General features: G+C 40.6%; 2 protein-coding genes across 2 annotated transcripts in view; one reads left to right on the top strand and one right to left on the bottom strand.

Annotated features, from left to right (window-relative positions):
• myt1b (myelin transcription factor 1b) overlaps positions 1-19,516 on the top strand; it is a 122,979-nt gene that overhangs the window by 52,183 nt on the left and 51,280 nt on the right. The gene's annotated exons all lie outside the window — the stretch shown is intronic.
• Positions 927-5,682, bottom strand: LOC127595892 (uncharacterized). Its single transcript, XM_052057843.1, has 5 exons — positions 5,542-5,682; positions 4,292-4,993; positions 3,558-3,926; positions 3,097-3,213; positions 927-2,099 (listed from the first exon to the last, which is right to left on the bottom strand). Exons 1-5 carry the CDS (start codon positions 5,617-5,619, stop codon positions 1,011-1,013), a joined length of 2,355 nt encoding a protein of 784 aa, XP_051913803.1. The 5' UTR covers positions 5,620-5,682; the 3' UTR covers positions 927-1,010.

Genomic DNA, 19,516 nt, shown 5'->3' with positions numbered 1-19,516 from the left:
CTCACAATCATAAACGCAAGCGTCTGGAGTTCGCCAAGCGGTATTGGGGCTTCAACTGGGACCGTGTGCTTTGGTCAGATGAGACCAAGATTGAGCTTTTTGGCAACAAACACTCTAAGTGGGTCTGGCGTACCACGAAAGATGCGCATGCTGAAAAGCACCTCATACCCACTGTGAAGTATGGGGGTGGGTCAGTGATGCTGTGGGGCTGTTTCGCTTCCAAAGGCCCTGGGAACCTTGTTAGGGTGCATGGCATCATGAATGCTTTGAAATACCAGGACATTTTAAATCAAAATCTGTTGCCCTCTGCCCGAAAGCTGAAGCTGGGTCGTCACTGGGTCTTTCAGCAAGACAATGACCCTAAACATATGGCCAAATCTACACAGAAATGGTTCACCAGACACAAAATCAAGCTCCTCCCATGGCCATCTCAGTCCCCTGACCTCAACCCCATTGAGAACCTGTGGGGTGAGCTGAAGAGGAGAGTACAGAGGAGAGGACCCAGGTCTCTGGATGATTTAGAGAGATTCTGCAAAGAGGAATGGCTGAAGATCCCTCTTTCTGTCTTTTCCCATCTTGTGAAACATTATAGGAGAAGATTAGGTGCTGTTTTGTTGGCAAAAGGGGGTTGTACAAAATATTAACACCAGGGGTGCTAATAATTGTGACACACATTATTTGATGTCAAATAATTATTTCTTTATGTGGGATTTTTTCCCCACTGAATAAATGCACTTGTATTGAAGGTTGGATTTTTCTCTTTTTTTCCATTAAGGTCCCATATTATTTAGAAAAAAAATAAAATAATTGGAAGCTAAAAAACACATCTCAACCAGGGGTGCCAATACTTATGGAGGGCACTGTATGTATACACACACATTTATAGATTATATATATGTATCTATAGATATATCTATAGATACATATATATAAAATGTGTGTGTGTGTGTGTATACATACACACTCGCATGCACATAAATATATAGGCCTGATCAGGAGAGTTGTCAGGTTTAGAGGATGTCCATTTCTAAGTGGTTACTGGACAAAATATTGTCAAACTCTGTGCGGAATTCAGGGTAAGAGCTGTATGTACATGGTACTTCAAGTGTGGCTCCACAGGTATGGGCAACAGGCCTTCTGTTGAGTCCACTTTCACCATTGAAGCATACGAGAATTTTGTCAACACAGATGACAGAGGAACCAGTCCAGAAACGCAGGATTTTTTCAGCTTTGGTTTGATCAGCATTTTTCACATAACGTTGAAGATAGTTAAAGGTTGCTTGCTCCCCCTGAGACAACACCGTCTTGGTTGTTTCAAGCAGTTGCAACACTCTTTTGCCTGTGGCCTTCTTTGAATCATACAAGGACAACACACTTTCCTTGTCCGGTAATTTGTAATGCACAAGATGCAATATTGTGGCGAAACAATCAAGAATATATTTGGGCTCTTGTAGAAGGGCTTTATGAGCCATTGTTTCAATGGAAGGCTGTAAGATATTCTTTGGCGGGAGGCAGTGGGAACCCATCCTTGTAAATATGTCAAGCAAGTCCTCTTCATCACTTTCCTCCATTGTGCCCTGGAGGCCCTTCTCAACTGCTGACCTCTCAATGGGAGGAAGGTAGTTAAGGAATGATGAAATTAGGATGTCTCGATCAACTGAGTCAATGCCATGGATGCAAGCTAACACGAAAGCCTTTGATAGCCTCACTGGCATGACACCATGGTCTAATAATCCTTTCACCCAGATCCGCCCAACCGCTTGCCATTCAGCCTCACAGAAATCTGGCCTGAGCCTTGGAACCCGCTCTGTTTCCCCTTCACACTGTTCAAGAAATTGTTCCCAGAATGCACTGTAAGCCTCCCTTGACACACCAGCATCGTCAATAGCGTTTTCATTTACAAACTTAATCTTTAAATTGAATTCCATTATGCTGCAGTCCATAAACACAGACAAAAGATCATCAACAACCTTGATCCTACAAATGGCTGCACGCCATGGTGTCCTTGGATCTCCTAGATTGTTCGGTGAGGTTGAAGGGGATAGCGGACTGCTTGAAATTGAGAACAAGTCTTGCGGTAAACGATGTGTTCCACTGTCCTGTAAGAATAAAACATTTAAAAAAACATGAAAAAGGTAGCAGAGGTGAAATATGAACTCAACCCAACTGTTTTTCTCGAGCAGTTTCAAACAGCAATCGCTGCTGCATGCAAAGTGCTGTAGATGGAGCAACTAACATATACAACAGTAAAGCAATACATCAGTAACAAAGATGGTAGATAGCGCCAAACAGTAAAACTAAGATCAAATCTGAGTCAAATGCCAAAGAATACAAGTGAGTTTTGAGGTGGGCTTTAAAGATGAGCACCAAGGGGGAGGTCAGTGGGAGGTCATTCCAGAGAGAGGGACCAGCAACGGAAAAGGCTCGATTCCCTCTGAGCCTCCGTTTTGTTCTAGGTACTTCTAATAATGTCTGTTCCGCAGACCTCAGGCGCCGGGCAGGTGTGTAGGGGCGGATGAGCTAAGAGAGGTGATTGAAATGTTGCCGGGTCCTATAAATGCCTGGCAAGGACCAACAAACTACGGAAAGCACTCAAGGGAAAATTGCAGTTCAAGACTAACATTAAAGTGAGCTGTGTCAAATGATTTCATGGAAGGTATTTTTGAAATTATATATAGTATTTTGGTTTGTGGTCCGCCCGGTGGTCCAGCGGTTAGCGCTTCAACCTCAGTGCAGAGGTCGTGGGTTCGATCCCGGCTGCCTGTGTGGAGTTTGCATGTTTTCCCCGGGCCTGTGTGGGTTTTCTCGGGTACTGCGGTTTCCTCCCACATTCCAAAAACATACTTGGCAGGTTGATGGTACACTCTAAATTGTCCCCAGGTGTGAGTGTGAGCGTGGATGGTTGTTCGCAGAATAGCCTTCTGTTGGTCAATGGGAAACGGACAATACAGTATGCCAATTGGTTGCGTGTCGCCACGGATCACTACCATCCACTTGTTTCAGTGGGAAATGGGTATTATTATATTACTTAACAGTTGTGTAAAATCATTAAGTAGTTTAGAAAAAGCATTCAGGATTACTTGCAGTAAAGCTTACCTGTGCAGTCTGTGGTCCCTCCTCTTGTAGGGACTGTACAACTTGTGAAGCCAGTTCATTGTCAGAAGGTAACGGGAGTTGTGAAGCCTGTTCAGTCCCTCCATACATCTCAGTACTCTGAAGAATGAATTTAACAATGTGTTAAATGACAAATGTATGATTTTATGACCCATAAAATGTCTTAGCCTGTTTGAAGACTGTTATTTACAGTACACTGCAAGTCTTTCCAAATGGACATTTTACATCTCTTTATCATCCTGTCTCCCACCTCCCCACAGAACAAACAAAAAATCATTTGGAAGTTATAGTAATTCCATACTGATTTTAAGAAATGTCAAAACAGAAACAATATATTTCAGAAACAGAGAAGTACAACTATGTACTGTCATTAATTAGCTGAGTATTTCACACTCAAATACCTTGTATGTATTTTAACACCCGCGTTAGTATTTCTACCTTACCCCAATGGTTACTGCCGCCTCATCCTGATCTATTATAACAAGGCTGTCATCTGGATCCCATACAACTGTATCTGCTTCTTCAAATGTGTCATAACAGATGCACTCCATCTCTGTTTGTGAGGAGGCATTGGGAACTGCTCTGTTTAGGTCAATAATGTCAAAGCAAGCGTCAGAGAAATCTTTGGAATTTGGCAGATTAATCCAAACGGCATCCTGTTCATTTTTGTTGATGTCCTGCCCCTCGCCAATGTCTGTTTCATTATTTGTTGTTGGCGTTGAATGAGACGGTTGGGGTTTTCCTGCCCCTTCTGCTGTTCCAGTCTCCGTAATTCCTTTTTGTTTTTTGAATCTTGCTTGCAAATGCAGACTCTGAAACAAATACAACAAAGACATGTTGTGCAAACTATACAGATTAGGATTAAACTTCAGAACCAGTTTAAGATTGTTGTTAATTTTCCCTCAGATGCATTTTTTAAGCAAACACTTCACGACTGTCCGTGTTTTATGTTATGTGTTGTGTTTATTATTTTACTTTATGTTAACTGTTTTGTTGAGCGCTTTGTTACAGCTGCTACTGTTGTGAAAGCGCTATATAAATCAGGATGTATTTTATTGTATTGTGAACATGTTCATTGCTGGGACACAATGTTTTTAAATTTTTGAAATAGCAAAATGACTTCACTTCTGTTTTACTTCAATCCAACATGACAAAAATTGCACCAAATGGCACAAACCTGTTCTCCGATGTCACTGTCAGACGAGTGTCCATCATTTGCATCAAGATGAGATCCATCTTCAAGACTCTGTGAACTTTCTCCCACCACGTTGGGAACAGATAAAGGAGCTTCACTGCATTCACCCGGTTGACATGTTGGAGGATTTTGTTTTGTGGAAATGTAAAATCTAAGAAGCTTCAATTTGGTCTTTTCGTAGAGTCTGCCAACCGTTTCATCGAGAGCAATCGGATTTCTTTTAAAATCGCAGACCTCAAAAGTAAAGTCACCAACTGGTCCTTTTTTTGAGCTTCCATCTGGGAAAAATAGCTCTTTTCCCAACTCCAAAATCTGAGCCACAGTAGCTGTTTTTCTCATGTTGGCATGCCTTGTTCCTCCACCATTGCTTGTCCTCACTTGATAGAATTCATTTCTATCAAAATGGAGCCACCCAATTTCAATCTTCCTGTTAGGCTTTTCAGCAGAAACATTTTTAAATCTTGCCATTCTCTCATCAGGGTTTTGTAGCACACTTGGAGATCCACCCAGTACACCTTTTTTCCTCGATCTTATTTTGTCTCTCAGTCTTTGGAGGAGCATTTCATTATCACCCCTGGACATTTTTTGTTGACAAAAGCAAAGGACAGCTATTCGATCACCATAGGAAGTGATATATTTGCCCATTTGCTCTTCAGTCATCAGAGAAATTACCTCCATGTCAACCTGCAAAGATAAATTGTGAGAATGAATACTTGAAATTTTGACTTGATTAATAATAACTTTTAACAAATGTAACATGAGTGATGGTACAGAGCAGTCATCATTATTTGTATTCAATATTACATAATATAATAATAATAATACATCAGGAAGCAGCAGCACATTTACTAACTGTGATGTCTTTTTAGAATTGTGTTACATAAAGTCATTATTGTAAGAACTAAGAACATCAACAGTACAGGTAGAGTATATAGAAATGCTAGCTTCACTTTCCCTGAAATGCTAGCTTCACTTTCCCCGCCAAGTTAGTTTCTCACTGTATTTGGAGGCCTGCATGACAAATTACTACTACGATGACTACTACTAGGATTAATAATAATAATAGAATTTATGTAATGCTTTTCTTACTTCTCAAAAGAATCAAACGGTTTGCACTACAGTAGTGTATTTACAAAACAGAAAATTAACAGTAGAGAAAGTGAGCGTGTCGGAGCCAGTGTCCATTTTGCTATTGCTACGCTTATTATGTTAGTGTATGGGTGTATGCCCACCTTGTCGCTTTTCATGCGCGTAATGTCCACCTGAGCGACATTTCTTGATCGCAAGAAGTTTTCCAAGTCCTCCTCCATTATTCTCTCCCCCTCCGATGTCGTACTGTTGTCTGCGTTTACACGTACGATGACCCGAAAGCACGTACGATGACCCGGAAGCACGTACGATGACCCGGAAGCAAGTCAACGACCATTAAAAATAAATAAATAAAGTATTGCGAGATCTCGCAATCCTTCTTTGCGAGATCTCGCAAAGTAATGCGAGATCTCGCAATCCTTCTTTGCGAGATCTCGCATTACTTTGCGAGATCTCGCAATCTTTCATTGCGAGATCTCGCATTACTTTGCGAGATCTCGCAAAGTTTTTTTTTTCCTTCCATGTCCCCTTAGGGGCTCATCCTTTTCTCACTGAAAAGAAGATGAATAAAGGTGCAATCATCGCACGGAATGCCCAGTTTTGTTTTGTTTTTTGGTCTTTGTCTTAATTTACAATAACCGTGTAAAAGCCGCAAAGATTTGTGTTATCATATACTGCACCAGTAATCATATCTTGGATCTTATTCCCAACATGCTCACACAAAAAATATATAGAAAAAAGAAAATAAACATGTATTGCAATGCGACTATGTTTTTTTCCCAATAACATGCCAACTGCTCATTCCAGAGCATTGAAATTCAAGAAAATATGGCAAACTCATTAATTGATTGCTGGAATTATATTGCTGCCTGTGGGATTCAATTGGCTGAGAGACCGAGTGGAAATAATCTGTTTTCACAAAACATGGTGTTTCAATGACGTGCAGATGACCAAAAAGCTGGTTTGTAATTGCTGTTGTATTGTGCTAACTACTCACATGAATTACCCACCAACAGGGTGCCAGGGCTCCTCTGTCTGGATCACTCAATTTGACATTTTACAATTACTTACATAAGGCATTGACTCAGTAGTGGGCAAGTATTAATTTTTTGGCTTGCATTTCACTCACATTTTTTCAAGCAACTTCAAACCTTAATTATATCATGAGTAGCATAGTATATATGTGAAATATGTCTGTATATATATATATATATATATATATATATATATATATATATATAGATAGATAGGGGCGGCCCGGTAGTCCAGTGGTTAGCACGTCGGCTTCACAGTGCAGAGGTACCTTGTTCATCTAAATGTGCTTTTGTAAATTATGTATGGTTGTTTTAAGTGCACATTTTTATCCTGTGTTTTAAGTTCTTGTAACGTGTCTTTGAGTATGATGAAAAGCGCTTTTAAATAAAATGTATTATTATTATTATTACACACATACTGATGCGGTGCAACTGCATTTTTGTTTAATGAAAACATAAAAATGTGGCTGGATTGTCAAGGAACAATTGGATTAGCACAAAGAGAAGTCAAGCATAAAAAATAAAGGAAAGTGTGTCATGTTTTGTTCCTGTCTTAGTTTTGTTTGTTCCTAGTGATTTCCAGGCATTTTGTGAGTACTTCCACTTAGAGTTTTTTCCATTGTACTCCTGTGTGTATTTTTGTTAAATACATTTTGGTCCAGTGGTGAGCACATCGGCTTCACAGTGCAGAGGTACCGGGTTCGATTCCAGCTCCGGCCTCCCTGTGTGGAGTTTGCATGTTCTCCCCGGGCCTGCGTGGGTTTTCTCCGGGTGCTCCGGTTTCCTCCCACATTCCAAAAACATGCGTGGCAGGCTGATTGACCACTCCAAATTGTCCCTAGGTGTGAGTGTGAGTGTGAGTGGTTGTTTGTTTCTGTGTGCCCTGCGATTGGCTGGCAACCGATTCAGGGTGTCCCCCGCCTACTGCCCGGAGACAGCTGGGATAGGCTCCAGCACCCCCCGCGACCCTAGTGAGGATCAAGCGGCTCGGAAGATATATATATATATATATATATATATATATATATATATATATATATCTATATATCTACCGAGCCGCACATACACATGTGTGTGTGTGTTGGTTGAGTGTATATGTTCCACAGCCGAAGCAGTAAGTAAGAGACAGTCAGTCCCTGTTCAAAGTCATGTGTACCACCTGCAAAATGCATCTGGTGGCCCAGTACCCTTTGTTTCACCCCTGCATGCAGCCCAAAGCCCCCCATTGATTAAAGATGTGAAGTTTCCTGCAACACAGTACAAGAATCAATAAGTGAATTAGACTCCACTTTTTGCTTCCTCTTGAGCCAGCCGGCCCCCAAACCAGCTGCCCCACATAATGAGCCTGTGGGGAGGGGGTGAGTGAGTGAACCAATGGAAACAAAGAAGTTGGTGTGATAAACTGTTGTGATATACCATTGTGTCAAACTGTCCAAAGTATAACGACGAGGACTACTTCGAACTCTCTCAAATGTTCAGCTTGGTATTTTTGGAGTCAGAATATTGCAGCAGGAGTCTACATTCAATTAAACTTTCATTATTCATCCAGAAACACATATGCACTTTGGGGTTGTGGATGTAAGATGAAAAGGTCTGGTTCACAATGTCTGCAGTAGTTCATTCAAACGATGGTTCATGGGGTTGAGGTCAGGGCTCAGCGCATGCTGTTCTACATCAAACTCATACAAGTATGCCTTCATGCACCTGGCTTCATTCTGGAGCTGAAAAGAACCTTCTCCAAACAAGTCTTGGAAGTATTATTTTACACAACAAGTATTAACACACTTCTGAATTATGAATGTGCATCTCAACAGCCTGCATGCACTTTTGACTTTTTCACTTTTAAGACCATTACATTGAAATGGTTCAACATCAAGTCTCTGTTGAAACAGTGCCGGAAATCCTGAATCCACCCAGTCCTCTGGCACACTTCTGATTCAGCCTGTGTGTTAGTGCCATGTTGCGTCCACGGGCTGGCATGACTGACTGTGCTTGTGCCACACTCTAAGCGGGGGTGTGATGTCATATCACAGTGCCATGCTCTGCTGCCATGATGGTGCATCTGCTGTTTCAATCCATGCCATGTCAGGCCTGCAGGAACTCGATTGTCATTGTAAGTCACATTTTATGAAGGGGAACTATTTGTAAGTCAAAAGATGTGATGCTGTACCCTAATTACACATTCCACACCAATATGGAGCAAGTACTGTATAACTGTATTTTATAGTTGCCCAAAACAAGTTGCACGAATGCATGCATTTGTGTCATTGTATTGATGATGAAATCTATAATCCAGACATATAAACATGTGTCTATACAAAATATTCCGTATTTATGGGCAGTGATATCATTTGGTGTTTTTTTTTGTTGTTTTTTTTAATTCAATTTTATAACATGCTGCTGAAAAGAGAGCTGCTGAAGTCATCCCATACACCATTTAAATAATATAAATTTAGGCTACATTTACAACACAGCCCTATTAAAAAGTGAGGACTTTTGTATGTTGAAAAGTATCACATACAGAAGAAGTGTTCGAAGTATTCACATTCACATAAACCACATTGCATACATTTCCAGACAGAGACTCACAACAAAATATGCCCTGGTTTAATTTGGTAGTTTTAATTGTGAATGAAAAAAAAAAACATTAACCTGTTTTGAAAAAAAGGAAAAAAAAACAGTTGCCTCAATTTCTGGGTTTTAAACGTAAAGCCCCAGAGTACGGCCGGCAGTGACAAAATATAGCACATGGCGCACTTGCCCTCTTTCATCCTCTCAGTCAATTTACTCAGTCAGTTTCCCTGACTTCACAGTGAAGAGATATAAGCCTCAGTGTGACTGACATTTGGCTAGATGCAAAATTGGCCATGATTTTCTTGTGATCTCTTGAGCAACAAATGCTATACCTGGAGGCGAGGAGGCAACAGTGAATCAATGCCGATGAGCCTGCAGCTGGTGAACAGGGAACTATGCAACATGCTCGTTTGTGTCAAGCATTTTTCAACTGCTCCAACCTTGATGTTATTGCATATGTGAATTGTCTATGAAGAGATATTCTTGAAGGTGAACATTGCACAAAGTGATCCTACATCCCTCTCTTGTCTCGTCTGTCAGATGGCACTTCAAACTCATCCTTCAACCTCCTTTGGTTATCTCCAAAAAAACTGCACCATCCATTTACCGATGTTGTCGGTGTCATACATCGAAACCTCAATTCAATTGAAGTTGGGATGTTGTGTAAAACATAAATAAAAAGAGAAATCTCTAAAAACTACATTCATTTTTAACCTATATTCAGTGAAATACAATTCAAATATAAAAAAAATAATGTTCAAACTGATCAACATTATTCTCCCTCCATTTTCCATACCGCTTATCCTGAACAGGGTCATGGGGAGTTACTGGAGCCCATCCCAGCTGACTTCGGGCAGAAGGCAGACTACACCCTGAACTGGTCACAATCAGTGGCAGAGCGCATATCGAGACAAATGTCCATTCACACTCGCACCGATCCCACGCTGTCTGCACACAAGTCAGGCGAGTGTACCACTACACTGTCAGCGATGATCAACTTTTTTTTCTTTAAATCATTCACTCATTTTGAACGTTATGCCGGTAACATTCCAGAAAAGCTGGGACAAAGGCACGTTGACCTCTCTGTAACATCGCCTTTCCTTTTAACAACACTCAGTAAGCACGAAACAATTAAGATATATTAATTGTGAGCTAAGGACACTATTCGTTGAAGCTTTGTCAGTGGAACTGTTGTACAACTTCAGTTGTTAAACTGTGTCCCTCTGTATATTTTGCATCTTCATAATGCGCCATAAAATTTCAGTGGGAGACAGGTCTGGACTACTGGCAGGCCAGTCCATTCCTCAAACTGTTTTACTACGAAGCGGTGCTGTTGGCTGTTGTAACACAGGGTTCCTACCCAAGTATCGAAAGTTTGATTTAATAAATTTCCAGGTTTTAAAAGTATCAAAAATAGAAACTATTGTATGAAAACAAGTCAAGTCAACAGTATTTATAGAGCACTTTCGAACAGCCATCGCTGCATACAAAGTGCTGTACATGGAACAATTTAACGTGCACAATAAAAGGCAAGACAAATCCGTAATAAAGGCGGTAGAAAGCATCAAACAGTAAAACCAAGAACAAATCTAAGTCATGCTGAGTCGAACGCCAAAGAATACAAGTGAGTTTTGAGGAGGGCTTTAAAGATGGGCAGCGAGGAGCCTTGCCGAATGTTCAGTGGGAGGTCATTCCAGAGAGAGGACCAGCAACAGAAAAGGCTCGATCCCCTCTGAGCCTCAGTTTAGTTCTTGGTACTTCTAACAAAGGCTGGTCCACAGACCTGAGGCGCCGGGCAGGTGTGTAGGTGCGGATGAGCTCAGAGAGGTGAGGTGGCGCGAGATTATTTAGAGATTTGAAAACAAAGAGGAGGATCTTGAAAATAACTCTAAAATGAATGGGGAGCCAATGAAGGGATGCCAGAGTAGGAGTTATATGCTCCCTCTTACGAGTACCAGTCAAGAGGCGAGCAGCGGCATTCTGGACCAGCTGAAGGCGCTTAATGGAGGACTGGCTGACTCCAAAGTAAAGGGCATTGCAGTAATCGAGCCGGGATGTGACAAAGGCATGAATTACTGTCTCAAAGTGTTCATGTGAGAGGAGAGGTTTTATTTTGGCCAGCTGTCTAAGGTGAAAGAAGCTGGATTTAACAACGGCACCAATTTGCCGATCGAGTTTGAAATCAATGTCCAGTTTAAGGCCCACGTTTGAGACTGTTGACTTAAGATAAGGAGACAGGGGGCCCAAGTCTACAAGATGGAATGTACAAGGGCCACTGGGACCAAACAATATCACCTCTGTCTTCTTTTCGTTGAATTTCAAGACAAATTCACGTGTTCAATACTCTTACCTTATATGTATTTTCCATCCATTTTCCGATCTGCTTTATCCTTTGAAGTGTAGTGGGAGGTGCTGGAGCCTATCACAGCCATTTTTGGGCAATAGACAGGGTACACCCTAAACTGGTTGCCAACCAATCGCAGGGCACACAGAGACGAACAACCATCCGCGCTCATACTCACACCTAGGGACAATTTGGAGTGTTCAATCAGCTTACCCTACATGTTTTTGGAATGTGGGAAGATACCGGAGTACTAGGAGGAAACCCATGCAGGCCCGGGGAGAACATGCAAACTCCACACAGGAAGGCCAGAGCCGGGATCGAACCCACGACCTCTGCACTGGGAGGTGAACGCCCTAATCACTGGACCACTGGGCCGCCCTAGATGTATTTTAGAAAGCAAAAAATTATCAATATGTAAAAACAATTATAGATTTTTTATTTTTCTCAATGTGCTTGTTTCCTTGAGAACACACAGTATTAGACCATGGTTGATTATGATTGGCTCAGAAGATTACATTGGATAAAGTAGTTCCTGTAAAAAATAAAATAAAATCATTATCTTGTTCTGAATTAATGTACACCACATTTATCCATTAGATTATATGTCAAAAATATCAACATGGCTGTGAGATTTATTCAAACCTGAAGAACAGAAATTAGCACAAAAAAAAAAAACTTTAAAAAAACACCCCCAAAAAAAACCAAACGAGTGATTTAATCATTCACTTTATTTGGCGATTTACAAGACCTTTGATGTTTGGGATGCTGAAGGAGAATTCAGGGAATAGACAAAAGCATCACAAAGCACACCAACAGACCATCACAGACGGTGTTTTATGAACCTTGCGCTGATAACAATCCGAATGGTCCTTTTCCTCTTTGGCTCGGAAGGCACGACATCTATGATTTCCTGCCAATATTTAAAATGAGGACTCATCATACCACAGCAAACATTTCAACCCTGTGTCAGTTCATCTCAGATGAGCTTGGACCCATAGAAGCCGGTGGCATTTCTAGGTGTCGATATATGGCCGTCACTTTGCGTGGTGGAGTTTTAACTTGCATTTGTAGATGTAGCAACGAATTGTGCTCACTGCAAATGGTTTTCTGAATTGTTCCTAGGCTCACATGGCAATATCTTTTCCACAGTGATGGTGTTTTTTAATGCGGTGTAGCCTGAGGGATGAAAGGTCATAGGCAATCAATGTTCGTTTTCAGCCTCGCCGCTGAGATGCAGAGATTTCTCCAGATTCTCTGAATTATTTGATGATATTATGGACCGCAGATGGTGAAATCTGAAAATTCCTTTCAATTGTAAGTTGATGATCATTGTTCTTAAACAGTTGGACTATTTGGTCACGCAGTTGTTTCCAAAGTGGTGAAGCTTGCCCCATCCTTGCTTGGGAGCAACTGAGCCTTTCTGGGATGCTCCTTTTATATGCTGTCGTGACACTCACTTGTTTTCAATTCCAAATCTGTTCACCCCAAGCAAATACCCCCAGGCTCCACTTTGACAACTTCATTGAACATTTTTTTATGTGCAGGTTGCCAGAAGCTAAGCTATCCATCTAACAAAGCTGACGAGAGCTCTATTCACTGTTTGGCCTTGTTGTTTGGCCGTCGCTTGAAAGTGGCCGATCTTTGCCCAGCTGAGCTGCCAATTCATGGGTAAAGAAATTCTGTGCCATTTCATTGTTGGTCGTTGTAGGGAGAAGATGCTCATCTATTTTGTCTTCAGTAAACCTAACCTGCATTTTTGTTGTTGTTGTTGTTGGTGGTGTTTTTTTTTTCTTCTTCAAATTACAGATAGGAAGTGCCAAAGCTGAGCTTCTAACGCGGACTCCCAGAAATATGAGGCAAATGTGCTAACCATTGACCCGCTGTGCTGCATAACTGTGCTATTATATCTTTGAAAAACACTTTTTGTAAGATACATGCATGACAAAAACTTTACTGGACCACAAAACATTTATCGAAGTACCAAAAATATTGATTCTGATGTTTTTTTTTCTCTACAATAGCCTACTTGATGAGGGAAAAGTTAAAAAATAGCTCACAATCTAATTCGAATGTAATTGTCTGCATTCATATACATTTTTATGAAACAGCTTTTTATTTATTATTTCCTGAATATGCTTGTGGTAAGCAAAACTAAACATTTGCAAGGCTCTTGTGTCACTTCAAATCCATTTACGAAAATATGTAATATTCTATTTCAGTGTGTATTAAGTATAGGACAATGTAGCCTGTCATGGTACAGTCCTTCTCTTTTTAACAATTAAAGCTCTGAATGTTTGTCAACCCAAAAACAAGTCTACCTGCAAATTAGAAGTACCAAGAACTCAACTGAGGCTCAGAGGGGATGGAGCCTTTTCTGTTGCTGGTCCCTCTCTCTGGAATGACCTCCCACTGAACATTCGGCAAGCTCCTCGCTGCCCATCTTCAAAACTCACTTGTATTCTTTGGCATTCGACTCAGCATGACTTAGTTTTGTTCTTGGTTTTACTGTTTGGTGCTTTCTACCGCCTTTATTACCGATTTGTTTTACTGTTTATTGTATATGTTAAATTGCTTCATGTACAGCACTTTGTATGCAGAAATGGCTGTTCGAAAGTGCTCTATAAATACATTTGAATTGAATTGAAAAAAATAACCGAAAGCTCGTATTCTGGGTTGTATGTGTAATCAACAATCGCAATTATGCATGTACAGCATGTTGTTTTCTAGTAATTCTTTCTTCTCTGTTTTCCCTTGTTAGTTTATGTGCATAGAGGCTTTGCTTGCTCTCAGTATGTGAGCACACAAGATTGTGAAGCAAAGTCAATTTATTCGGCTTGTATCATGCAATCATTAGGTTTTCCAATAATTCCCCCTCATGTATTTATTTTTGCATGTTTGTACAGTATGTACATCTGCTTGTGCCTTGTGTGAGGAAGTCGTTACTTATTTGACATTCCCCTGTGGGCTTTGCATGTGTATGCATAATTTTTAAAAAAAGATTCCATGTATAATTATGTACAAAAACAGCAAATTTTAATCGGAGACGGCTTTATGTGTCCCGAAACATATTTTTGATGCTGATTTAAAAATACTTCTTTTCTGTAGCATATCAGGTTTTTGAGCGATTAAAATTGTTGTTTCTTAAATTTAACCTATAATAGCTATGCCCGCGCACACATGGATTAAAGCGCAGATCCATCCATCCAGTTTCTATACTGCTTGTCCTCTTTAGAGACTTTCCCAGCTGACCTGCGGGGTGCAGGGAATATAATACTGTAAAAAAATATTCTCTCAATCCGCAAGTTTTTGGTTTTTATGAAGTGTTTGGCTTCACCTGTGCATGTAAACCCAACAAAACACATTTTTCGTGTCAAATAATTTTGCAAGAGACCACATTCCTGTCACGGTTCAAGATAGACAAGAGCGTTAAGTGAAGACCACAGACAATTAGGTGGGATGGGCAGCAGTTTTGCTTCAGTTTAACCTGTTCATTTTCAAAAGCAATTCAAAAGACGGAATTGAACAGACAGGATCGTGTCAAAATTATAGTTGGCATATCGAAATCAGTGCGATTGGGCCAAAGGAGAAGAGAAGTACTGATACGGATTTGTCATTCGTATGCAGGCTTTACGACTCCTTAAACTTTCAATCTCTCCAATTGCGATTCCAATGCACATACTTGACAGACAAGAAACAAGCGGCATGGAATACCAAGTAGCAATGCATGTTAATATTAGCACACATTGTATAGCCAATGTATCTCCGCACTCACACTCGCATGCGCAGACACACACACGCACACACACGGATCATCTACAAGCTCTCGCCACTTACGCACAATCCCACACTTCTCCACACAGACATTCATTACCCAACCAGTTGTCACTCACAAACACACATTAACATTCATGCTCACACTGAGCTCCCCTCTCAGATAATCACTTGAATGCACAAACATACATGCATTCGCACATAAACAGATGCAAATTCCTCCTTCAATCCCACAAAGGCATAGAGCTATCATAAACATTACCTATTCAAACATGAAAAAAAGAAGAATGACTCCTATAGATACATGGAAATGTACATATTTGTGTTAATCTTGGACACACTGTGCCGTTTGCGTGTTTTTGTATCGGTTGTTCAAACACACGCATGCAAATCGACATGCATTCTACTAAATGATTTACTTCCTCCTCCTTACTGATGCTTATGAATAATACAATAATCTCAGGGGAACTTTTTGCTTCACATAAATACGAATTTAGATAGAAAATTACATTATTAATCTGAGACTTGTGGCTCGATTTGCGTGTGGGTGTAAAAATTTCATGCAGTCTTGGATATCGATTTTTACTACTGCTACTAGTTACACGTAGTAGTAGCCGCAATTTTTCCACCGGTGGTTGTGGTCGCAGTCGAAGTATTTCAGTCCTAAAGGTGATGTAAATCACCGTGGCAGTATTGGTGGTGATTTTCATGGGACGATACAAAGCCCTCATGTCGAAAGAGAATAAAACAGTAGGTGTATATATAAATATTCGGAATGGAAAAAAGTAGTTGTAGTATTATTTGTGCGGGCAATGATAGCAGATGCAATTGGGGGTGCATTAGCAGCCGTGGTAGCATTTGTTATGCTTAGTGCAAGGTGCCGTTGCAATGAAAAATAGATGCGGTAAGCATCACTACTCATAACGCTCGTAATAATGGTAACTTGTAGTCATGAGCGTCTCGTTAGTAAGGGCAATGCGACTGACGGTAATATCTTTTTAACATAGTATGATAGTCCTGTAGGAGTCTTAGTGGTCATGATGTTGCCATTGTAACTGCAATAGTATCGGATGAGAATAGTGGTTGGAATACGGTAGTAGTAGTAGTAGTAGAAGTAGTAGTCGTACTAGTTGGCACGGATGGCAGGATGAGTAGGGGCAATACAAGTGGCAATAGATATATTGTTAGATTAATACTGGCTGTCATATTTTTAGTCGTGCCAACGACATTGTTATTAAACTGACAATAGGACTATTTGTTGGTTGCGGGAGTAGAAGTGGTAGTTGAGGTCATAGTATTGAAAGTGATAAGAGTTTGAATTTCCCTAAAAATTTAGAGACATTGTTATTTTTACTTTACCCCATCTACAATTTCTTTGCACTAAACAAGAGTTGCATTTCAGAAGCCAACATTTGTCATCTCATTTTAATTTAAATACTCAACACCTCTACATTGATAGCTCAGCAAAACATTATTATAACCTTTCCTCTCACATGAACACTTTGAGACAGTAATTCATGCCTTTGTCACATCCCGGCTCGATTACTGCAACGCCCTGTACTTTGGAGTCAGCCAGTCCTCCATCAAGCGCCTTCAGCTGGTACAGAATGCCGCTGCTCGCCTCTTGACTGGTACTCGTAAGAGGGAGCATATAACTCCTACTTTGGCATCCCTTCACTGGCTCCCCATTCATTTTAGAGTTATTTTCAAGATCCTCCTCTTTGTTTTCAAATCTCTGAATAATCTCGCGCCACCTTACCTCTCTGAGCTCATACGCCCCTACACCCCTGCCCGGCGCCTCAGGTCTGTGGACCAGTCTTTGCTAGACGTACCAAGAACTAAACTGAGGCTCAGAGGGGATCGAGCCTTTTCTGTTGCTGGTCCATCTCTCTGGAATGACCTCCCACTGAACATTCGGCAAGCCTCCTCGCTGCCCATCTTTAAAGCCCTCCTCAAAACTCACTTGTATTCTTTGGCGTTTGACTCAGCATGACTTAGATTTGCTCTTGATTTTACTGCTTGGTGCTTTCTACCGCCTTATTACTTATTACTTATTACTGATTCGTCTTACTGTTTATTGTATATGTTAAATCGCTCCATGTACAGCACTTTGTATGCAGCGATGGCTGTTTGAAAGTGCTCTATAAATACTGTTGACTTGACTTGACTTGACATTATTATCAGAGGTTTACTAATATGTGACGGCACTGCATCTCTGCTTAGTTTTCTTCGATTTGAAATGATTGTTGTTGACCACCATGTCAAAGTGAGTCTATGGCTCTGCAACTAGCTTGCAGGTTACTGGTGGTTGAAATCGGTATGAGGTTGTTAATTAGCCCCAACTGTTCCTTGCAAAATGGGTGCCTTACGAAAGATCAGGATGGAAGGCACTCTCCAAGTGCCTACTTCACAGATCTGAGATCTCCCAAGACAATTTAACATCATCCACCCGAGGAGGCCTGCTTCCAGTTTCTTACAAATGCACTCAAGCTAATCAGTTTTGTCTTGGCCATCAGTGTGCCTCTCATGCATTGCGTTGATAGAGAATGAGAGAAGCTCCTTTGATTGACTGTGACTGTGTTTCCACCCACAACGGCACAAACTGCCACTTTTGAATACCAACACTCGGTCTAACCCACCTCCGTGCACGGCGAGACAGCTCACAACGCTACACTTGCGCTGGCCATGAGAAAGAGATCCCCAACTCTTTTTATGTTACCAATTTAGCTAGGAAGCAGGACAATGCAGAGCGCAGATATTGTTAATTACTTAAACATTTCAAAATAAATAATATAATAATAGTAAATAGATAATAATAATAATAATAAATAATAGGAAAGTAGTTAAGAGTGCATGATTGTCAGTGTATCATGTGTTGTTTTGTATTATTTTGTCATTTTTTTGTTAACTTCTCTTTTGATAGCGGCGCCGCCGCTTGTTTTATGTTGAGAGGGAAGAAATTTCATCTATGCTGTATGTTACATTTGACAAGAACGTTTATCCATTCCAATCCAATAATACATTTTAGATCTGTAGTTGCAATATGGTAGTAGTGTGGTCATGATGCTCATAGCTATCTTAATATTCCTAGCAGTGACAAATGTGAAAACTTTGTAGTGGTGTTAGCAGTAAAAATAGTAAATTGTTTTTTTCCAACTTCGCAGCATGAGTGTTACGTGATATATGAATGCCCTTTTTTTTGCTTGTTTATAGCACAATAATATTAACACTTGGGAGAATGTGTTGATGTGTCTCTTCTCCTAAAATTATGTTCTCACAACACTCTCTCTCACACAAACATACACACGCACACACACACTCACAAACGCACACACACACGCACACTCTCCTCTCTCTTTTTTCTCTGGTTAGCAAGCACAAAAAAATGAAAGCTGCTGCGAAGAAACAAAAAAAAAACACACACACACACACAAATGAGAACTCTTTCTCTTGATCGCACACAAGCGGCGGTGAGACAAGCGTGAATTCATGGTCTCACACACACACACACACACACACACACACACACACACACACACACACACACATAAACACACACACACACACGCACCCACACACACGCACACACACACACGCTTCTATCAATTTCCAGGTGCAAATGATGTTAACAAATGGTGAGAAAAGACTGCATGGACAGTAGTGGAACGCAAACAGAAGTGAAGCTGATGTATTGTATTGTTTTGTTTTGTTTTGTTTTGTTTTGTTTTGTGATGCCAGTGAATGATTATGCCACTCAAACAAGAGCCACTGACAATTTGCTGTCAAATGTAGTACGAGCAAAACCTCTGAGGTGAGTCCTCTCACTTCCTGGTAGGTGCGGTTCATTTCGAGAAAGGCAGGATTACACAACATTCTTCTGAAATTGCAGCTCCGGTGCTCAATCCGGTTAATAAAACATCCTTTCCTCCCTCTCATCTCTAATTGGTCCTCAGCAAATATTGCAGTGCGTTGTTGTTTTGAGCTTTCTTCCCTTTGGATGATTTAGATGAAGAAATCCATTTGTGTGTGGCCTAACCACTCAGTGATCTCTATAAAGAAAGAACCTGTCACAGAAATGTCTCTCTATGTGGCTCACATGAGTGCTGTTACACTTTTATGACTGCTAGTCATTTTTAACCATAAAACTACCATGCTATGTGTTAAAATGCACAAGCAGTCAAATACAACAGAGAGAGATTGAACAATGTCTCTTCCTCCCGGTGCATCAGACCCACAGTGCTACTGTAGCAGTAAAAGTCACAACACAATGAAAAATCACTACAGCGATACATTTTTCTGCTTGGTTTCATTTGAACATTTCAAAGACATATTTCATTTTTTTGTGGTTCACATTCAAAAATGGAGTCTAGGCGGTAACACACATAATTTCACAGG

The sequence above is a fragment of the Hippocampus zosterae genome, chromosome 2, assembly GCF_025434085.1.
Source record: "Hippocampus zosterae strain Florida chromosome 2, ASM2543408v3, whole genome shotgun sequence".
Taxonomy (NCBI): domain Eukaryota; kingdom Metazoa; phylum Chordata; class Actinopteri; order Syngnathiformes; family Syngnathidae; genus Hippocampus; species Hippocampus zosterae.
Note: the sequence above shows the minus strand (reverse complement) of the source record. Positions and strands in the feature narration are given on the sequence as shown.

Excerpts from the sequence above, each read along its gene's own strand:
- LOC127595892 (XM_052057843.1), bottom strand. The coding sequence starts at position 5,619 with ATGGAGGAGGACTTGGAAAACTTCTTGCGATCAAGAAATGTCGCTCAG. Across the intron at positions 4,994-5,541 it reads CGCGCATGAAAAGCGACAAG|GTTGACATGGAGGTAATTTC; the intron begins GTGGGCATACAC and ends TTATCTTTGCAG. Across the intron at positions 3,927-4,291 it reads ACAGTGACATCGGAGAACAG|AGTCTGCATTTGCAAGCAAG; the intron begins GTTTGTGCCATT and ends TATTTGTTTCAG.